Consider the following 22,182-nt stretch of genomic DNA (forward strand, 5'->3'; position numbering starts at 1 on the left):
AAAAACTTAATATTTATTTTCAGCCCTTTAAACAAATATCTCACGAAGATACGAAAGAATGCTCCATGTAGCCCCACAAATATGGTAATTTAGCATTTTTAAGGAGTATCAATATTTAAATTTAACGTTTAAAAGCCAGTGTGACCGCGCACTCTTTACCGAAAGAAATTTTAAATACCTTATCGATATATCAAGAAAATGAAATCATCGATGGACTATCCACGGCCATCACTAGTCCCTACCAGCCGTATCGATAGTGAAACGCGTGTACTCGATATATCGATACTATCGTGAGTGGTTCAACCAGCTCTATATTATTTATAGGCCGCATTTTGTTTTCTTTTAACGTTACCATTTCATTTAAATATTATTTTAGTTTTTAACAATCCGGCAACGAAATTGAAAGTGAGTGCTAGTGTGGACTGAGAGTATTTTGTGGAGTTACTTCACTGGACAATTTAGGCTGGGAATTTGGAAACGAAACGGGGTGGGGACATTGGGACAGAGTTCTCTATTCTATTATCAATCCCAAAGACCATGTACCGGCGCACTTGCTAAAATGACTCTGACTTCACCTTGACTAAAGTACACACAAAGTACACACATTGCACTGCGAGATGGCAAATCGGGATGATAACAGTAACTGATTTTCCGTGTGTTCCAGTTTTCACCCCATAGCACACCATATATACACACATATTCGCCAGATCCTACATAAATCGAAAATGTTGAAGCTACGTAACCTATTGGCCGTCGGCAAAGGCAACAACAACGCTGTCCGGTAAGACAAACAACATGCATGTACAACAAAAGAAATATATATTTCCCACAGCTGTGTCTCTATCAGTGGGGAGTACCTATCCAGGGGTACCTGTACCTGCGCTTTAGGTACTTTCACCCAACCAACCTGAAACATAAAATCAATATATATATCCCTCTATTGATAGTGTTTATATTTTTAACTTAAGAGAACTAGTTCTTATTATGTTCATTTGAATAATCTTTTTATTTTTAATTATGAAAAGTTAATATACCATTCATTTTTGGTTTTTAAAATGAATGAGATTTTTTTTAGCTTTACCAAAATCCTGGAATACTTACTTTTAAAAGATAACCTATACCCCTTTTAGGTACAAATAGAGAGTACCTTCAACAACACTGGTTTTCACACACCTACGTGACATATGTAAATATGTATGTCCGGTTCCAAAATGCGTATATATGAAAATGCCGTTGCGACGTCAGCAAGCTAAATCGTATGCAAAAACCCAATAAGCACTACGGTGCGAATTTTGGTCACCCTTAACACATATATATTTTTTAATAATATATAATTTTCTTAAAGTATTTCAATATTCTGATATATAAGAATCATGACTACTATAGAATTGTTGAGCAATTCTTAAGATACACATTATTTTTGTTGATCAGCAGAAAGGAAATTGCGTTCTTATTATTTATCTTATTTCCCTATATTCCAATTCTACTGGCATAGGTAAAGCGTACTTTGATAAGCAGCCTTCCACAAATTAAATGTTATATCTTTGATCTGAAGGTGCCACTTATTAAAAACGCTATCAATAAAAGTCGTCTAGGTCTGAGTTTATTATAAAAAATCAGTTAAATCAGTCTTTATGGATTAAATTACATAGGCAAAATAACCTTTAACAATATGAATTTATAAAATATGTAAAATAAAAATTGAAAAAGTCCTATATTAAGACTAAAAATCATTTTTTATAATACCTAAATAATAAATAACTCTAACTTTTACTTTTAGCACCCTATCCACCACTGCAAGCTGCAACGATTCGGAATCATGGTTCTCAAAGCTGCTCGTCCGAAAAATAGAGCCAACCAAGGAGTCACATAGTCGTATGCTCAGCGATAAGGAAATCATATATGCCCTACATACGCACAATGTCAGGCCCGATTCCATGGGCAATTATTTAAACAACTAGTAAGTGAGGGGATAAAAATATTTAAAAAAGCTGAAGTACCAAAGAATAACCTCATTAAAATATGCATACGAAGTATTCTGAAGCATACTTTTATGCCCACTTGCATGTGGTTTTAATTCTGTAATAATTTCTCAAGTACTCTCAAACCAAATTTCATTTTAAAATACCTTATCTCTCTTTAGCAAAAATACTGTGGCACTGATAAACGAAAAGAAGGCGAATCTTTCGTGCGAATTGGTGGCATCATGGACCGTGCAGGTGGGTGACATGGATCAATGCCTTCACCTCTGGAAGTACACGGGAGGATTTGAGAAAATCGACCAGGCCAAAGAGGACCTTTGGAATGATCCCGAGTATCTCAGCCTGATGCAGGAACGTTCGAAGTTCTTGCGATCCCGTCACTTGCAATATCTCTTGGCATTCAGCTACTGGCCGCAGATTGCCAGTCGTACCGGCAAGAACATTTACGAAATGCGGTAGGGAAATGTAAATTCTTCTTGGTTAATATCTCTATAATCTATCTAATATCTCAGCTCATACCGACTGACCCCTGGCACCATGATTGAGTGGGGAAACAACTGGGCCCGTGCCATCAACTACCGCAAGCATAACAACGAGGCATTTGCCGGATTCTTTTCTCAGATCGGAAGACTGTACAATGTTCATCACATTTGGTGTAAGTTCAACAGATACTCTTTTTTTATTGCTGAAAAGTATTCGAATAACCTTTGTATTTAATAATAAATTTATGTTTTTATTGTTAATAGGTTACAAATCTCTGCAAGACCGCAAGGAGACCAGGGAAGCCGCTTGGCGATCCCCCGGATGGGACGAGTGTGTGGCCTATACGGTGCCCTTAATCCGTGACATGCACTGCCGTGTCCTTGCGCCCACTGAGTTCTCGCCTTCACAATAATTAGCACCGGGCGTAGCGATCTGAAAAAAATTGGATGCTTATCTAGGCCTGATCAAATTTGCTGTGAAAACAATCGAGAACGTAACTTTGCCCCCTTTTCCTGTTGAATAGTTATTGTAAATAATGCCAGCTATATATGCAATCATTTTTATTTTTTTTTTTTAAGTATAATTAAGGTCAAAGTGAAAATTTCTATCCAAAAATTTTTACAAGCCCTACATGTGTATCACCTACGACCCTTGAATTTAACAAAACCAATTTTGTTTTATAAAATAAAGCAATTATGAAACTGTTTATTAGTGTTTTTAAAGCGTTTTTGAGGGAATTTTCGGTTGTAATCCCTTAAACGATTCGATATGAGTAATATACTGTACCAACAATATAATATATCAACTTCTCCAAACAAAAACTCCAGAAGCACCCAGGGCCAGAAATACAAACAGCAATTTAGGTGATGAAAAAGTAGTATACCGCATAAGGTTTTAATCAGATCGTTGTTTTCTTGAAAAAACTTGTTATCCTGTGAATTAGTGGTATAAACTTAAAGTAACGTATGATACATTTGATTTGCCCGCGAAAGTTGTTGAAAAGAAAATTTTAAAGCATATACATAAATATACTAATTTTCACCAGCTTTAAATCGTCGCAGAAAGGTAAATTTAACAATTTTTGGACTAAGATTGCGATCCTCCCCAGTTTCTTAACTCTTAAAGAAATATCATAACATTTACACATAGAGATTTTAACTTCATTACTAAATTAACTAGAAAACAAGTTTGACGAAAATATGTAAACCGTTGGTTTTTTTTTCCTCTTAAGAATCTGGAATATTATTGTTTCATATTGTGGCCTAATTAAATCCAATTACTGATTTTAAACATTTAAGAATATTTGTCAAAACAAATCTGAAGTCTTATTACACCATAGGCACTATAACATAAATATATAATGAAATCACCTTCTGATTCTCAACTTTAAAACTAAAACCATTGTTTAGAACCAGCCAATCTCTGTTATCCTTAATATTATTGGTTAATTGTTTGTGGATGACCACAGATTAGTGCCTTAGAATTTTCGACTTTCAGTTTTCAGGCAAGTAAAGAGGAAAATGAGTTCAAGTAGAAGTCCCAATATCGCAAGAGAACAGATCTCGGGCCTCGATGCTATATTGTGCTGGACAGCCGCGGGTAGTTCCCCTACAAATATATGTTATAGATATTATATTATCATATCATATTATGTATATATCACCTGTGAGCACTTGAACTTGGACAATTACAGTGAACAGTCTGCCAAGAGAACAGGAATAGTTTCCACTATCGGAGAGTTTTGCATCCCCAATGGAGATACGACTAGTTAGCCATACGTCGGAAACACTATAACAACAATATATAAAATTTAATTTTTATAATAATAATAATAATATAATAATACAAGTACCTTAAGCGTTTATTGGTCATTCCTTGAAGAGGCTCTTCATCTTTTGCCCAGGTTATAAACTTGGTAAAGTACTTTTCCAGATCCTGGCCAGAGAATTTTTGTGGCATCTGACTTGAGTTTCCGATTAAATTAAGCTCACTATTCGTCTCGTTAAATAGTTTTTGTACAGCATCATTTGCAGATTCAGTTGATTTTAGAATGGTTTGACGTTCTTTTTGGAAAAAGCTACGCGATATTTGGCATTGTAGATCGACGGTGCTTCCTGACTTATAGTAACGATCCCCCACATCCCTCTCGTGCTCATCGATTATCCTTAAAGGGGGTTCTGAAAATTTAAAACTTATCAAAGATTGTAGGTCTTATAAACTTAATCCGAATCCTACCCAAGATGGTGAGGTTGGTGGTGAATACACGGGGGGGATGAGTGGAAACCTGGCACATGTAAACTCCGGCATCTTCAGTCTGCGTTGGGTTGATAAGTAACCGCCAATTGTTCGGGTACTGGAACTTCACCCGAATCCTCGGGTCTCCACTGTAGGTGACGTTACCGACAGTCAGGAGTGATACCTTTTCCGCCGTTCGCCTGACCCACATGACCTGAAAATAGGAGGTGGAAGGATGAGTTTTAAAGGAACTGCTGGATTTTGGTATATTTAAGATCTTTGGTGGCAGTAGTTTTAAAGGTATTTGACTTCTGGATGACGTGTTCTGCGTTGATTTCAAGACAAAGACACGTTTTTTAAATTAGAAGACATTTTGAAACTAACTTGAAAATTAAATTATAGAAATAGAAGCTTAAATGATATTTTTTTAAGTAACTGCTGGATTTTGGTATATGTAAGTACAATTTTCCTGGCAGAAGTTATAATTTTGTGGTCTATTTTTATGGGCATTTAACATCTATACAAATTTTTGATCACAAGAAAAAGGTACAAATTTAGTGAAATTTTTAGGTATATTTAAAAAATTAAATATGTAACATTTTTAAAAATGTTGTTTTATAAATTCTTAAAATAATATGTTATTATTTAATTAACATTTGTGTTTTATTTAAATGCTTTCCCATTTTCGCGTTTTTCTTTTATGATAAAAGATCATATTTACGTATTTATGGAAAGATTACCATTTCATAAGATTTAATTTGAATATCTAAGAAATCAGAAGGGAGGATCAAAAATATAAATATACTTTTATTCCCAAAGCTCTCTCCTGCAGACATCGGTTAAGCCAAAGAGAGGATCAGAAATAAGAAAATGGCGGAGAAGGAAAATGGTTGCGAAGTCAAAAGCTCCCCCCGCTCTCTCTCATTTCGTTTTCTTCCTTAAGACGCGGCGCACTGCGTCGCAAAATAGATAAATAAATGTGTTTTAAAGTGTTTAAAAAGTGATAAAAATTAGTGCAAAGTATAAATAACAAGTGATTGCAGGCCGGGTTAATGAAATTTGTTACATTTTTCACGATTAAACACCTAAATTCTGTTTTTTTCAGCAGGTGCTGCGCAATAGCTGCATACAAAAGTATGTGTGAGCGTTCCACCCACACTTACACGGCCGTGTGCGTGGGTCTGCATTACATACATATATTTACGTACAGCTTGGTCTGATCTTCAAAGGTTAAAACATATGTACATATGTACATGCACATATATCTAAGCAATTGGAAAACACAATAAGGTAAGTAAAATGTAATTAATTTACGACTGTTTGCCTTTTAATTGATATACGTTAATATATATGTATATATTTGGCCCTTTTATTTTGATTTCACAACATTTGCAAGTTTTTAATTATAATTAAAACAGCTTCCCCCTCCGCGACTTTGTCCGCGTTTTATAAACTGTTTTTAGAGGAGCTGGAAAGATTTTAACCCTTTTTGACAATGAGCTACTTTTTTTAATTCCGCGGATCATTGAGGTGTCTCAATTATACATTTTTAACCAACTTTTATGTGTTATTTTTCGAATTTCCAATGGCTTTCTGAATGGGAACCCAAAACCGCTTTTTTAAATTCCATAACTTGAGTTATTAGTCTCCGTTTTTGATGTGGGATACCTCTATGAACTTGTGGGTGAATTCTCTAATATTATACATTCAAATATTTCTTTTCAAAGAGGGTCCAAATTTTAACCCATTTTCATGTTCGATTTTTCCGTATTTCCCATGGTTTTCAGAATGGGGACCCAAAACAGCACTTCAAAATTCCATAACTTCAGTTACCGGACTCCGATTTTGAAGTGGGATACCTCTATGAATTCGTAGTAAAATTCTCTAATAATCTACATTCAAATATTTGTTTTCAAAGAGGGTCCAAATTTTAACCCATTTTCATGTTTCATTTTTCCGTATTTCCCATGGTGTTCAGAATGGGGACCCAAAACAGCAATTCAATATTCCATAACTTCAGTTACTGGACTCCGATTTTGAAGTGGGATACCTCTATGAATTCGTAGTAAAATTCTCTAATAATCTACATTCAAGTATTTGTTTTCAAAGAGGGTCCAAATTTCAACCCATTTTCATGTTCGATTTTTCCGTATTTCCCATGGTGTTCAGAATGGGGACCCAAAACAGCACTTCAAAATTCCTTAACTTCAGTTACCGGACTCCGATATTGAAGTGGGATACCTCTATGAGTTCGTGGTAAAATTCTCTAAAAATCTACATTCAAATATTTGTTTTCAAAGAGGATCCAAATTTTAACCCATTTTCATGTTCGATTTTTCCGTATTTCCCATGGTGTTCAGAATGGGGACCCAAAACAGCACTTCAAAATTCCATAACTTCAGTTACTGGACTCCGATTTTGAAGTGGGATATCTCTATAAGTTCGTGGTAAAATTCTCTGAAAATCTACATTCAAATATTTGTTTTCAAAGAGGGTCCAAATTTCAACCCATTTTCATGTTCGATTTTTCCGTATTTCCCATGGTGTTCAGAATGGGGACCCAAAACAGCACTTCAAAATTCCTTAACTTCAGTTACCGGACTCCGATATTGAAGTGGGATACCTCTATGAGTTCGTGGTAAAATTCTCTAAAAATCTACATTCAAATATTTGTTTTCAAAGAGGATCCAAATTTCAACCCATTTTCATGTTCGATTTTTCCGTATTTCCCATGGTGTTCAGAATGGGGACCCAAAACAGCACTTCAAAATTCCTTAACTTCAGTTACCGGACTCCGATATTGAAGTGGGATACCTCTATGAGTTCGTGGTAAAATTCTCTAATAATCTACATTTAAGTATTTGTTTTCAAAGGGGGTCAAAATTTTGGCACATTTTCATGTTCGATTTTTTTGTATTTCCAATGGTTTTCGGAATAGGGACCTAAAACTGCACTTCAATATTCCATAACTTAAGTTATTGGAATGCGATTTTGATGTGGGATACCTCTATGAATTTGTGGTTTAATTTTCTAAAAATCTACATTCAAATATTTCTTTTTGAAGGGGGTCAAAATTTTATCCCACTTTCATGTTCGATTTTTCCGTATTTCCAATGGTTTTCGGAATGGGGACCCAAAACTGAAATTATAAATTCCATAACTTCAGTTACTGATCTCCGATTTTGAAGTGGGATACCTCTATGAATTTGTAGTAAAATTCTCTAATGATCTACATTCAAATATTTGTTGTCAAAGAGGGTCCAAATTTTTAACCCATTTTCATGTTCGATTTTTCCGTATTTCCAATGGTTTTCAGAATGGGGACCCAAAACAGCACTTCAAAATTCCTTAACTTCAGTTACCGGACTCCGATATTGAAGTGGGATACCTCTATGAGTTCGTGGTAAAATTCTCTAATAATCTACATTCAAGTATTTGTTTTCAAAGAGGGTCCAAATTTTAACCCATTTTCATGTTCGATTTTTCCGTATTTCCAATGGTTTTCAGAATGGGGACCCAAAACAGCACTTCAAAATTCCATAACTTCAGTTACTGGACTCCGATTTTGAAGTGGGATACCTCTATGAATTTGTAGTAAAATTCTCTAATAATCTACATTCAAATATTTGTTGTCAAAGAGGGTCCAAATTTTAACCCATTTTCAGGTTCGATTTTTCCGTATAACCAATGGTTTTCAGAATGGGGACCCAAAACTGCCATTCAAAATTCCATAACTTCAGTTACTGGTCTCCGATTTTGAAGTGGGATACCTCTATAAGTTCGTGGTAAAATTCTCTAAAAATCTACATTCAAATATTTGTTTTCAAAGAGGGTCCAAATTTTAACCCATTTTCATGTTCGATTTTTTCGTATTTCCAATGGTTTTCAGAATGGGGACCCAAAACAGCGCTTCAAAATTCCATAACTTGAGTTATTGGACTCCGATTTTGAAGTGGGATACCTCTATGAGTTCCTGGTAAAATTCTCTAATAATCTACATTCAAGTATTTGTTTTCAAAGAGGGTCACGATTTTGGCCCATTTTCATGTTCGATTTTTTCGCATTTCCAATGGTTTTCGGAATGGGGACCCAAAACTGCACTTCAATGTTCCATAACTTGAGTTATTGGACTCCGATTTTAATGTAGGATACCTCTATGAATGTGTGGTTGAATTCTGTAACATTTTACACTTTAACTTATACTTTTAAAAACATTTTATGTTTTTTTTGATTGATTTTTCCTTATTTCCAATGGGAACCCTGCTCTTCAAAGCCAATCAAAAACAATGTTACATACAAATAGCATATACAAAGCTCACTTACAGTTTTGTCCTTGAGCATACCGACACGGCAATTGAGCACCGCTTCCGTGAACAAATGCACGGCGGACACGAGGTTGTCCCCTGAAGTGGGCGAGTTGATGGGCTCCTCAAAAAAGGGTCCCCAGTGGTGCTCATGGTGGTGCTTACTGCGTGGTCGTTCTGTGACACGAGCGAATCCTGTTGGGGTTGAAAAATTGGTTTCGGAAAATGTCAAAAGTTCTATTTAATTTTTAAGTGCCTTTCATTCTGTTTACAAGCTACATATATACGATTGTAAAAATATAACGATTTTTAATTTTGATAAATACATACCTATAAAAAATGTTTAAGCTCAAATAGGAACGATATATAATTCTATCGATATTATGCATAGTCACTACTATAATTCACTTTATAATATTGATATTTTCGATATTATACTAAACATAATATTTTGGTCTATTCTTTTCCTAATCCATACATACCACTCGCTGTCCAATGATTTCTCGTGCGCGTGGAATCGATTGACTGTTTTATCGTACTTTTATCGGTTTTTAGGGACGCAAATGCTGTTGTTGGCATTGTCACTGTCGAGAGCTGATCAGTTGTCCCTAAATTTTTGATTGAATGGCTATCGCTAATCTCCATGCTGCCTGGTGTCCCTATGGATGTTTTGTCCCTGCTAATTTTTGTGGGAATGGCGCTATGCGATGAGTTCGACTCCTCGACTGGCATTTGGGACTGGTACTGGTCCTGGTCCTGCGATGAATATCCGTAAAGGGTTGCTCTTGTGGCTGACGGGTAATCAGCTGTTGATAATGTCGTTTTAGTTTTATTATAGTCATCAAAAAGTAAAGTACGATTCTCGCCGATTCTGGGTTGTGTACTGGTCGAGGTGGTTTTTTGTTCGATGGATGCCGTGCCTGGATTGCAAAGGTTAATTAAATTAATAAAAAAAAACACGTGGAAAAATCGTGTTTCGGTTCAAAGAATGCCATTAGTTTTGGTGATTTGTATTGTTATTTGTATGTATTAATGTTTGTTTTGTTTGATGTAGAGACATCGGTTTAAATTTGGTATATGGAAAGAAAAAAATTTCAGGTTTGAATACTAAAAGTAGTCTTTAAGGTCTTTAAAATAATATTTGTGTTCCTTGAAATTTATCGAGAGCTTTAGCTTCTTAAGCTCCTGAAGAACAAAATATAACAAGAATCAAAAACAATCGAAATATGAGTAATCCAAAACAATGGACGAATATTTAATACATTGTCCTGTAACAAATCTCTAAAAATAAAACTTATGAGATGCACTTACATAGAACATGAACTTGCGATCCAATCACCAAGAAAACTGCGAGCAGCCGAAGGAGGCTCAGACTAGTTAGTGAATTGTAGGAGAGTGGCGACGTCTGGGCAGCGTTCGATGCTGGTGATAATGTCCTATATCCTTTTGGAAGCCTCATCCTTTGCACGGGGCGACGTGACTTACGGAATGTTCTCGAGAGAAATCAGTAACCTTCATCTTAGTTTCGAAAAAACTCAGCTGCTTTCTGGCACTGAATCTTATCGATAGCTGATCTTCCCTTTTCTCTTTACCATTTACAGAACTGCAAAATAACGAAAATAACAAGTATTCATGGAAGAATCGAAGAGTCTTATTTAGACCTTGAATCTTAAACATTCCAAAAAAAAACCAATGACTTATTTTTCATATAGTATATACTATGTTCTGACTTCTTTTACACATGTTGCATAAAGTTGGGGTTACTTGTGGAAAAAAAATGTTATTAACACAAACCTATACCTCTGTAAGAATATTTAGAAAAACTTTAATGTTGTAGCTTTACTTTTTATGACTCTGCGTTAATTCTTCAATTTTTAGCAAACGTTTTATGTATATAGATTATAAATCCTTTTTAAAAATATTTTCATATCTCGGTCAATATACAGACTTCAAGAGAGAAGGCCCAAAATTTCCTTTCTATAGCCCCTAGTTTTACAAATCTGATCCTACTTTAAAAGTAAGCAAAATTGTAATATTAAATTCCTTAATAACTGCATTATAAATTAATTTATTCAATTTAAATTAATTATTCATTCAGGCACCTTTGTTTCGGTTTAAATTTCAAAGCTTCCTTTAAAAATGTTGTTGGAGCTAACTTTTTTCTACCATTTCCCATGACTGCTATTCTTATGTTTTCAAAGGATTTTAAAAACCTTCCATTTTAAAGCCCATAATTCGACAACACCTCTTAACGTTTGCAGATTTGTTAACTATTAATCTATATTCAAATTTGCGATTCCTGTTCGAGTAAAATTGTTGACCTACATTTACAACTTCCAGTTGCAATTGCATTTTTGCTTAGAATTTAAGTAAACGGTTCCGACCCTCCTACCAATATTTCGATCTGCACCACTAGGCCCATGGGAGTGGGCTATTCAGATAAATGCAAGAAACTATTAGGTCTTGCCTAAAGGTATAGAGAACTACATAAATAAAGTAATGAAAAAATGTCCCGTGCGGCATGACCCGTATTTAGCTTGAAGTATAAATAATTTTCGGCTTTTAGGCTGTTGGCCGTGAAAGCCACTTTTGTATTTGCATTGTGCAAGCTGCCTTGTTTTGCTTAAATTGTCTCGGAAATGATAAATTTCTCAAAATGTAGCTGTAATCTAGTTAAGAGTATTGTCGATGGTTCATTAAATATCCGCTTTATCAGATATCCATGTCTCTATAAATGGTGATACCATTATTTTAATCAAAGCTACCATTAAGGGATCAAAAAATATGTTCGCTTTGGGTAAATCTACCCAGATATTAAATTTGGCCAATCATGCGTTCTTTTAAAAAAGGCTTTTTGACTCCCTTTCTATAAGGAATATAATTTGTAGCAGGACAGTGAGTAGGTGGAATTTTGTATTCGGCGCATTCGCCTCCAGCGTTATTTCTTGTTTTATTTTTGATTTTTCTCATCTATCCCAATTTAAGCTTCCTGCTTATACACACAGGAAATGCGATATATTTTAAGGCCTAAGGCGCAATGATTATGGTTGAAATCAAAAATAATGCGGTACTCAGGTGGTAAAATTCTATTACATTTGTTCTTTTTAGTTTCTATTCGAACAATTTTACTTTCAGCTAGATAATAGTTTTTAAACAAGATAATATTTTGCAAGTCCCTTTGTCTTATGAATCATAAGTTTGACTTACCATGTGCAGCGATGTGTTGTGTTGACTACCATTCAAGCCACCAGATGAGAATTAAAGCGATTAGAAAATCACTTGCTTTGTTTAGCACATGTCACATTCGAACAAAAACACTGTCACTTTTGCATTAAGTTTGCAATGCGAAAAAAAAAAATGTATTAAAAAAATATTACTCTATCCAGGCATCAAACAGTTCTTGACGATTTTTTATTAACACATTTTTACACACACAAAAAAATAATGTAGCAGGCCTATTCCACATAGGATGTTAAGAAACACGCAGATGGGTGCGTTTTATTCATGCGCTCTATCCGGCGAGCACGTAGGTATCGCTTATCCTTGAAAACCGTAATGAACTGTCGTTGGCAAAAACTTTAGACTCCATTCCAAGCATCCAAACGAACAGCAGAGAAAGTCCGAGTGAAAGCTTGTCTGCACACTCAATCCCTTTGAGTGAGTCACTCTATGGTTGGTTGGCACTGAGTGTTTTGGGATACTCACCACTGCTTAGGACATCTCCCCTAGCTGGGGAAGTACCTCCCGTCCCAAAGCTTTTCCTGGGATTTGGCTAAAACTGGGAAAATTATTTCCGGAGGGGATGGGTTGGAGTGACATCTGAGCCTAGATATTAATATAATTCATTTCTTACAAGTTATTAAAGAATTTCGTGAAGATTCAACTGCTTTTGTAATAAAATTTGAGTAACATTTATTTTAATAACATTCCTTTATTTCGATAAATTTCTTTCTGTACTATTACTTTTTTAAATTTTAAGAAAAATTGTTACTACATAAAAAGCATACATTTAATTAATACAAGTAACTGACTTGTAGAAATAAAGATATAATTTATTTCTACACAATTTTTGTAAAATTATTTTACTGTGCTTTCAAGACGCCAAATTGGAGTCTTTATCTACAATTTTAGATCATTATTTTTAGGCATACATAACGGAATGTGGGTGATGGGTCGGATTTAAACTTGCCTGAATAGTGATCTAAATTTTTAGATAAAGTTTTACTAATATCCTGAAAAGTTGGGGTTGTGTTCATGATGATGTCAAGAAGTGTTATATCATTGTAACATGCAAAAATAGTGATCTAAATTTTTAGATAATTTATTATTAACATCCTGAAAAGTCGGGACTGTCTTCATGGTGGTGCCGAAAAGTGTTATATGGAGCATTGGAAAGCTTTTTTTTAATTTTCTGTTATATTTTTGTTTCAAAGCAATTGTAATTTAAATTAAGATTCTGGCCATAAAAATAACGCAAAATATAACTAAATATCCCGTGCATATTCGAAAAAAAGTTGATCTAAAACTGTAATACGTTAAAAAGTCGGGTTTGTGTCCTTGGTTATATCGTAAAGTGTACCATAAAAAGAAAAGGAATTTTTCAAGCTGGACTTAAAATGTATTTTAAGCTTGCAAAAATTCACTTTGAAATCCAGAGTGCTTATTTGCTTAAAATTGTGCCTACCTTTAAACACCATCTATTAGAGGAACAGAAAGTTTCGTGTTTTTCTCAATTTGAATCCCAAATCAAAGCAAGCTTTGAGTTTTTACTTACAGTAGTTGAATATATGTATTTAGCCGATTTATACGCAACTCCACACACGTCGGATATTTCAATGTGTGTTAGTCACACAACATTCAAATTTTGTTATTAAAGATATCATATTTCCCAAGAATGCATACCGTGTGTGTCAAGAATCTAAGCACCGAAGAGTTAGAGGAAGTAAGCAAATGGATGAGACAGAATGGTATAAGTACACATAGAATACGTCGCGAGTTTTCAGACGTTTTACCTTTGGCGGAAATCTTCAAACGCGACTATCCACGTCTGGTCGATCTCTATAACTATCCGAAAAAGAGTAGTGTGCAGCTGAAATTGGCCAACTGGGAGACGTTCAACTTCAAGGTGTTATCCAAGTTTAATATGACGTTGAGCAGGGATTTTATGGAGCAAATGGCGAATGGTGTTCATGGTGCAGCTGAAGTGCTATTGCATGAGGTGATACGATTGGAGAAGCGACAACGGGTGGCCGTGGAGCGAAATGCGGCAATGCGGCAGGACCAGACGTGGGAGGAGAATGATGAGGTGAAGACTGTTGTGGTTAACAAGCAAGTTGGCGATGGCATCGTTCAGGTTCCACAAAAAATGATACTTTACTCGCTGTACGAGAAGATGACACGTGACAGTCAAGCCAAGGACGCTATTATTGATGCCTATCAACAGCGACTGGCTCACATGGAGAGTATTATCAAGATTAAAACGGAGCGCATCGACGAGCTTCTCATGCAAATGGGTAAACTTCCTCAAAAGCGAGCCAATCCTGGCAACGCATCCACTTGCTTTAACCCATTTGATGGCAAGGACTCCTCAACCCGGAAGCATCCGAGTCCCATACAAATGGCTTCATCTACCGATCCGGACAGTACGCCATAGTGCCGCCTTCATGTATTCACTTTGAAAAAGTTATTTATTGTTAGATTATGCAACTAAATTACCGATTACAGCTGAAATAGATTAAGAAACAGATGAAGTTTGTGCAATTTAATGGCAATCTACTTAGTAATTGGCAATCGATAAACACTGTTGATAGTTGAAAAGCATTGAAAATCTATGGTTATTTTAGTAAAGTGTTTTTTTTTTGTAGGGTGGCACAGGAAAAACCTTCATTTAAAATTGGACCAGCATTGCGATTTATATTATAAAACCGTAAGTTACCCATTTATAAAAATAAATAAACAATTCCCATTTTTTTTGTTAATACTAATGACATTTTATTTGTTTATCATTTTCCAGTTATCTGTTCACACGCCGTGTTCACTGCACACCATCGATATATTTCCAATTAGGTGTTCTTTTCTAGCATTCGAGGACTGCATTGCTTTGAGAAACATCTTTTTAAGTTTCGTGTAGTAATTCCAACACTTTCTGCTTTTAACAACGGCAAGTCGCATATCGCTTTCGTCAATCTTGCCCCCCAAAATATGATCGAGGTATTTACGTAATTTCTCATACTCCAAGTACTCCCTTAACAATAGCGCCTTCTTGTTGCTGCCCCGGTTCTGTATGATTGCCACGTTGATCTTAGAAATTATGTCCTCATACTCGGGACTATGATTGGTTTTGTTATGTTGATGAATTTGTAAAATGTTCTTGAGTATTATAGTACAGGGATCTCCAGATGAAAAGGGAATCTAAAGACAGAATAAACAAGGGGCGAAAAGACAAACAAATACAATTATAAAAGAGCTCTGCATGAGCCAAGACTATATATTTACTCCGACTTTGCCATGAAATCCATTTTGATTCTTGAGCCAGAAATAAAATCGATAATGGGTTATGACCCATATAATATGTTACCGTACTTTTAAGATTGTCATTAAACTAGGATAATATACAAATTACCAATTGGGTATTAAACAATAAACATTGTTTCTAAAAAAGAATGCTTAACAATCAAAATTACAGTCGAACTTTCATATCTCGAACTTTCCAAACTCGAATTTTTAATAACATCTTTCATACCGATTTGTCTCCATAAGTCGAACTTCCATAACTCAAATATCTCTATAACTTGATGTCCGATTCCGAATTGCCTTAAATGTAAACAATAGTTTTTTATTTACATAACATTGCTAACCAAAATCTTGTTGTTTGCTGACATACCATTAAAACTAAAGTAATTCTTTAGTACTTGGTACGAGTTCTGGAAAATCTTCCAATTCGTGGCTTCTTCTCCGATTTGTCTTAAGCTAAAGTAAACATAAATAAAACATAAATTACTTAGCAAATGCAAAAGTCATTGAGACTCGAATATTTTGTTGATAGTTGGTGGTTCGTGTTATGGAAGTTCGACTGTAATTAAGTATTTTAAGAATAATATTTAGTATACCGTTTAAATTATAGGAGCTGTTTCGTTCCTTTCGAGTATTACAAAAATTGTACAAAATCGTTTTGATGGATCCCCGTTAAATGGGCATAAAATTCGACTTTAAAGAAGTTTGAGATTATTTTAAAATAATAGTTTGCAACACAAATGCAAGATCACGTACCAGATAGCTTGAATTTAAAGATGAGTTTTTACCAACTATTAAATCGTATATGTCTTTATTACAATAATGTAATGCCAATCCTTCCAGCTTTTCTGTCTGCGTTTCCATCTCTTGATCCGTAGTTTCATCGGTGGCTTGAAATGATGGTTCATGAATTGAAATATTCTGAGATACATGGCATGTCAGATGATTTTTCCTTATTATGTTCCATTTTTCAGCATTTGACTTGACCAAGCCTGATATTAGATTCTTGGCCATACCTTTATAATATTCTATACACGCAGGCGACGCATTCGTTTCGTTCATATTTTTCCAAACTTTGTTTAGCTTGAACAACATTAAGCTTTCCAGCTCGATTCGTGTTTTGTCGAAATAAGTAAAATTTGAGTAAAGTTTGGCTTTAATATGACTGCTCTGTTCAACTGTCATATTTGAGGTCAAATTTAGCTTCATGATATTTTCTTCAAATTCGGCATTATTTGAAGAACTGTTTTTTCCAATCCAATACTTATCTTTTAGTTTATTAAGTCTTTTCTCAAAATCATCAAGTATTGCCACATCAACTGCCTAAAAATAAAAATATAAATAAAACAGCTTAGGCTAAGGTGCCGAAAAATATTACCTCTGAACTCTTTGTTCGAATCAAACCAGTAGTTGTAAAATTCAGGTGGTTATCAATTTTTGATTTCGGCTGAGTAATTCTTTTTGATCTATCACTATTAGAATGCAGCAAAACATTCTTTGTTGTGCTTGATTTAGTAAAAACAAGCTTGGTGCTCTTAATTTCCATTTTTGTAAGGGGTTCTGTTTTATTTTTATATGGTGCAGGAAATAATCCGATGGTTGTGGTAGATGGCTTGGTAGAGGGACCATCCCATGAAATATGCTTTGAAAGTAAAAAGATTCACATTTTATCTAATATATAAATTGTATAAAGCACATTTAACTAATATTCTATTCTTAGTTTAAAACTTTAATATTATATTTATTTATTATGATAAGAGAGTTACCTTTCTAGCGGTCGTCGTAATATCTGCGTGCTTCGTAATTGTACAGACACAAGAACAGATATCCTCATCAGGATCAATAACGCATGTACACAAGCAAAGCGGTACATCTGTAGTTCCAGTACTGGATGAAAGTTCACTTGAAGGCTGTTCCGTGCTTAACAATCTCGAGATTGTTGGCTTACTAGTGCTAGATTGAAATAAACTTGTAGTTATTCCACTCACGGATTTCGTTTTTTCACTTTGTACAATGACTTCTTTATGACTGGAAGCACTAGAAACTACGTATTTACTTTGCGACGAGGTGCCAATTACATTAGATGAAGAACCGAGATCATGATCAGATTTCGCCGTTTTATATGTTGTTGGTGCTTGGGACCTTTTTTCTGAATAACTGACACTTTGTAATGCATTACCTGAAACTTTTTTGGTTGAATAAACGGTTGTTTCAATTTTCACTGTTTTCGATTGTTCGGATAAATTAACATTTGTGTTGGGACTAATGGGAAGGGTGAAAATTTTCGACTGTTTTGAGTGTTTCTCAGCTGTTTTAGTTTCTTTTGGATTTATAGTTTTCTTTTTTGAATGTTTAACGCTTTTTGGTGTAGTTTTTGAACGTTTGTCGGTTGAGAAAATCGGCTTGGTCAACATTCCTGTGTCCATTGTTTCCAGTTCAGATAAATTGGCACTTTTGTCGGTAACACTCGAAGTGAATAAATCTTCTGAAGGTGAATTTTCCAACACTAATGGAGTAGTTGATTGAGGTAGATATATCGATACATTTCCTATGGCTTTTGGAGTTCGTTGACTCATTGCTACACTGGAAATCGAAAGCATGCTAAGTAAGCTTGAAAACACACTTTCTTCTGGTGTTATTGTACTCGACTGTGGTAAAGAATTAAATAGTTTCCCGGTTTCTCCTTCAGTTATTTTACCTTTTTTTTGACTCGTAAATGTAAGAGGGTTGGTCGGCTTTCCCTTTTCATATGATGCCATTTTCGATATTTCACTGCTCGATTGAGGTACAAATTCCGATAGCTTGCTTATTTCCTCTTGAGTATTTTGATATTTAACCGTACTTGAAAGTAAAAAGGAGATATCTGAAATTTCTTCGTTTTTTTCTGTACTCGATATTTGATAAGTTCTAATGGATATTTTAGGCGATTGAGGTGCAAATTCCAAAACTGCATTACTTGATTGTGGTAGAGAACTGGACAATTTAGTTTTTACCTGCTGAGGTCTTTGATATTTTTCTGTACTCGACTTTTCCTCTGAAGTTCTTTTGAATGAACTACTAGATATTGTACTCGATTCAGGAAGAGACTTTGTAAAATTCGTACTTGATTGTGGTAAGCATTCCAAACATATTTCCCCTGAAGTGGTTTCAAGTTGAAATATACTTGATTGCGGTAAACATTCGGAACAAGTTTCATCTGAAGTTGCTTGGCCTTTTTCTGTACTTGAAATTCGATAAGATCTAGTATATATTTTAGGCGAAACTGTATCACTTGATTGTGGTACAGAAGTCGACGATTTGGTTTTTACCTGCTGAGTTATTTGATATTTTTCTGTACTCGACTTTTCCTCTGAATTTTTTTTTAATGAACTACTAGATATTGTACTTGATTCAATAAAAGATTTTGTTAAATTTGTACTTGATTTTGGTAAACATTCCGAACATATTTCTGTAGTTGTTTCCAGTTGAAATGTACTTGATTGTGGTAAACATTCAGCACATGTTTCCTCTGAAGTTGCTTCTTTTTTTTCTGTACTTGAAATTCGAAAAGATCTGGATGATATTGTGCTTAATTGAGAGGAAGACTTTGAAAAGCTTGAAGTTGTCTGCTGTAGAGATTCCGAAAATGTAAACTTTTCCTCTGTAGTTCTCCCTTCCTTTTCGGTACTGGACATTTGAACTGAAGTACTGAATATTGTAGGCGATTGAGGTGGTGATTCCAATAATGTTTTACCTGATTGAAGTTGAGATTCTGAAAATGTAGATCTTTCCTCTGTAGTTCTCTCTTCCTTTTCGGTACTGGACATTTGAACTGAAGTACTGAATATTGTAGGCGATTGAGGTGGTGATTCCAATAATGTTGTACTTGATTGAGGCTGAGAATCCGAAAATGTAGACTTTTCCTCTGGAGTTGTTGCGTACTTTTTTGTAGTCGATGTTTGAAAATAACTACTGGGTATTGTACTCAATTGAGGAAAAGTCTTTGAAAGAGTTGTGCTTAATTGCGGTAGCGATTGCGAAAATGTAGATTTTTCCTCTGAAGTTCTTTCTTCCTTTTCGGTATTGAAAATTTGTACTACAGTACTGGATATTGTGGGCGATTGAGGTGATGATTTCAAAAATATTGTACTTGATTGCGGTTGAGATTCCGAAAATGTAATCTTTTCCTCTGGAGGTGTAGCGTATTTTTCAGTACTCGATGTTTGAGAAAAACCACTGGATATTGTACTAAATTGAGGAAAAGACTTTGAAACAGTTGTGCTTGATTGTGTTTGAGATTCCGAAAACGTAGATTTTTCCTCTGGAATTCTCCCTTCCTTTTCGGTAGTGGACATTTGAACTGAAGTAATGGATACTGTAGGCGATTGAGGTGATGATTCCAATAATATTTTACTTAATTGCGGTTGAGATTCCGAAATTGTAGACCTTCCCTCTGGAGTTGTTGCGTTTTTTTCTGTACTCAATATTTGAAAAGAACTACTGGATATTGTACTCAACTGATCAAAAGACTTTGAAACAGTTGTGCTTGATTGCGGTAGGTATTCCGAAAATGTAGATTTTCTCTCTTCCTTTTCGGTACTGGAAACTTGAACTGAAGTACTGGATTTTGTAGGCGATTGAAGTGCAGACTCCAATAATGGTGTACTTGATTGCGTTTGAAATTCCGAAAATGTAGATTTTTCCTCTGTAGTTCTGTCATCCTTTTCGGTACTGGACATTTGAACTGAAGTAATGGATATTGTAGGCGATTGAGGTGATGATTCCAATAATGTTGTACTTGATTGCGGTTGAGATTTCGAATATGTAGATTTTTCCTCTGTAGTTCTCTCTTCCTTTTCGGTACTGGAAATTTGAAGTGAAATACTAGATATTGTAGGCGATTGAGTTGATGATTCCAATAACGTTGTACTTGTTTGCGGTTGAGATTTCGAATATGTAGATTTTTCCTCTGTAGTTCTCTCTTCTTTTTTGGTACTGGACATTTGAACTGAGGTACTGGTTATTGTAGGCGATCGAGGTGATAATTCCAATAATGTACTTGATTTTGTTTGAGATTCCGAAAATGTATATTTTTCCTCTGTAGTTTTCTCTTCCTTTTCGGTACTGGACACTTGAACTGAAGTACTGGATATTGTAGGCGATTGAGGTGATGATTCCAATAATGCTGTAGTTGATTGCGGTTGAGATTCCGAAAATGTAGACTTTCCCTCTGGAGTTGTTGCGTATTTTTCTGTACTCGATGTTGGAAAATAACTACTGGATATAGTACTCAATTCAGGAAAAGACTTTAAAACAGTTGTGCTTGATTGCGGTACGGATTCCGAAAATGTAGATTTTTTCTCAGTAATTCTCTCTTCCTTTTCGGTACTGGAAATTTGAAGTGAAGTACTGGATATTGTAGGCGATTGAGGTGCTGATTCCAATAACGATGTACTTGATTGCGTTTGAGATTCCGAAAAGGTAGTTTTTTCCTCTTTAGTTCTCTTTTCCTTTTCGGTACTGGACATTTGAATTGAAGTACTGGATATTGTAGGCGATTGAGGTGCTGATTCCAATAATGTTATACTTGATTGTGTTTGAGATTCCGAAAATTTAGATTTTTTCTCTGTAGTTCTCTCTTCCTTTTCGGTACTGAACATTTGAACTGAAGTACTGGATATTGTAGGCGATTGAGGTGATGATTCCAATAACGTTGTACTTGATTGCGGTTGAGATTCCGAAAATGTAGACTTTTCCTCTGTAGTTCTCTCTTCCTTTTCGGTACTGGACATTTGAACTGAGGTACTGGATATTGCAGGCGATTGAGGAGATGATTCCAATAATTTTGTACTTGATTGTGTTTGAGATTCCAAAAATGTAGATTTTTCCTCTGTAGTTCTCTCTTCCTTTTCGGTACTGGACATTTTGACTGTAGTACTGGATATTGTAGGCGATTCAGGTGATGATTCCAATAATGTTGTACTTGATTGCGGTGGAGATTCCGAAAATGTAGATTTTTCCTCTGTAGTTCTCTCTTCATTTTCGGTACTGGACATTTGAACTGAAGTACTGGATATTGTAGGCGATTGAGGAGATGATTCCAATAATTTTGTACTTGATTGTGTTTGAGATTCCGAAAACGTAGATTTTTCTTCTGTAATTCTCTTTTCCTTTTCAGTACTGGACACTTGAACTGAAAAACTGGATATTTTAGGCGATTCAGCTGATGATTCCAATAGTGTTGTACTTGATTGCCGTGGAGATTCCGAAAATGTAGATTTTTCCTCTGTAGTTCTCTCTTCCTTTTCGGTACTGGACATTTGAACTGAGGTACTGGATATTGTAGGCGATTGAGGAGATGATTCCAATAATTTTGTACTTGATTGTGTTTGAGATTCCGAAAATGTAGATTTTTCCTCTGTAGTTCTCTCTTCCTTTTTGGTACTGGACATTTTGACTTTAGTACTGGATATTGTAGGCGATTCAGGTGATGATTCCAATAATGTTGTACTTGATTGCGGTGGAGATTCCGAAAATGTAGATTTTTCCTCTGTAGTTCTCTCTTCCTTTTCGGTACTGGACATTTGAACTGAAGTACTGGATATTGTAGGCGATTGAGGAGATGATTCCAATAATTTTGTACTTGATTGTGTTTGAGATTCCGAAAACGTAGATTTTTCCTCTGT

At 35.2% G+C, this 22,182-nt stretch overlaps 4 protein-coding genes across 4 annotated transcripts in view; 2 read left to right on the top strand and 2 right to left on the bottom strand.

The window, feature by feature from the left end:
- The first annotated feature begins 265 nt into the window (after nucleotides 1-265).
- Nucleotides 266-3,171, top strand: Nipsnap (protein nipsnap). The gene is made up of 6 exons (XM_017069822.4): nucleotides 266-405; nucleotides 665-781; nucleotides 1,781-1,960; nucleotides 2,144-2,437; nucleotides 2,495-2,637; nucleotides 2,729-3,171. Exons 2-6 carry the CDS (start codon nucleotides 726-728, stop codon nucleotides 2,875-2,877), a joined length of 822 nt encoding a protein of 273 aa, XP_016925311.1. The 5' UTR covers nucleotides 266-405; nucleotides 665-725; the 3' UTR covers nucleotides 2,878-3,171.
- Nucleotides 3,172-3,267: 96 nt separating this feature from the next.
- Nucleotides 3,268-12,564, bottom strand: dpr18 (defective proboscis extension response 18). The gene is made up of 8 exons (XM_017069821.4): nucleotides 12,212-12,564; nucleotides 10,316-10,607; nucleotides 9,487-9,924; nucleotides 9,024-9,199; nucleotides 4,701-4,914; nucleotides 4,318-4,642; nucleotides 4,129-4,253; nucleotides 3,268-4,073 (listed from the first exon to the last, which is right to left on the bottom strand). Exons 2-8 carry the CDS (start codon nucleotides 10,461-10,463, stop codon nucleotides 3,943-3,945), a joined length of 1,557 nt encoding a protein of 518 aa, XP_016925310.2. The 5' UTR covers nucleotides 10,464-10,607; nucleotides 12,212-12,564; the 3' UTR covers nucleotides 3,268-3,942.
- A 1,215-nt stretch (nucleotides 12,565-13,779) lies between these two features.
- On the top strand, nucleotides 13,780-14,755 carry LOC108006321 (sperm flagellar protein 1). Its single transcript, XM_017069823.4, has one exon. The coding sequence runs from the start codon at nucleotides 13,899-13,901 to the stop codon at nucleotides 14,655-14,657; it is 759 nt and encodes a 252-aa protein (XP_016925312.2). The 5' UTR covers nucleotides 13,780-13,898; the 3' UTR covers nucleotides 14,658-14,755.
- A 4,491-nt stretch (nucleotides 14,756-19,246) lies between these two features.
- The window catches only part of LOC139353334 (uncharacterized), a 74,396-nt gene continuing 71,460 nt past the window's right edge, over nucleotides 19,247-22,182 (bottom strand). The window contains exon 5 of the mRNA XM_070997235.1: nucleotides 19,247-19,392. Within this exon, the coding sequence (XP_070853336.1) occupies nucleotides 19,247-19,392 (146 nt within the window). The remainder of the gene's footprint in view (nucleotides 19,393-22,182) is intronic.

This window comes from Drosophila suzukii, chromosome X (genome assembly GCF_043229965.1).
Source record: "Drosophila suzukii chromosome X, CBGP_Dsuzu_IsoJpt1.0, whole genome shotgun sequence".
Lineage (NCBI taxonomy): Eukaryota > Metazoa > Arthropoda > Insecta > Diptera > Drosophilidae > Drosophila > Drosophila suzukii.

Coding starts and splice junctions, on each gene's coding strand:
- LOC108006321 (XM_017069823.4), top strand. CDS start 13,899: ATGCATACCGTGTGTGTCAAGAATCTAAGCACCGAAGAGTTAGAGGAA.
- Nipsnap (XM_017069822.4), top strand. CDS start 726: ATGTTGAAGCTACGTAACCTATTGGCCGTCGGCAAAGGCAACAACAAC. Junction 1,961..2,143: donor GGCAATTATTTAAACAACTA/GTAAGTGAGGGG, acceptor ATCTCTCTTTAG/CAAAAATACTGTGGCACTGA. Junction 2,438..2,494: donor AAGAACATTTACGAAATGCG/GTAGGGAAATGT, acceptor CTAATATCTCAG/CTCATACCGACTGACCCCTG.
- dpr18 (XM_017069821.4), bottom strand. CDS start 10,463: ATGAGGCTTCCAAAAGGATATAGGACATTATCACCAGCATCGAACGCT. Junction 4,643..4,700: donor CACCAACCTCACCATCTTGG/GTAGGATTCGGA, acceptor TTAAATTTTCAG/AACCCCCTTTAAGGATAATC. Junction 4,074..4,128: donor CCAAGTTCAAGTGCTCACAG/GTGATATATACA, acceptor ATATATTTGTAG/GGGAACTACCCGCGGCTGTC.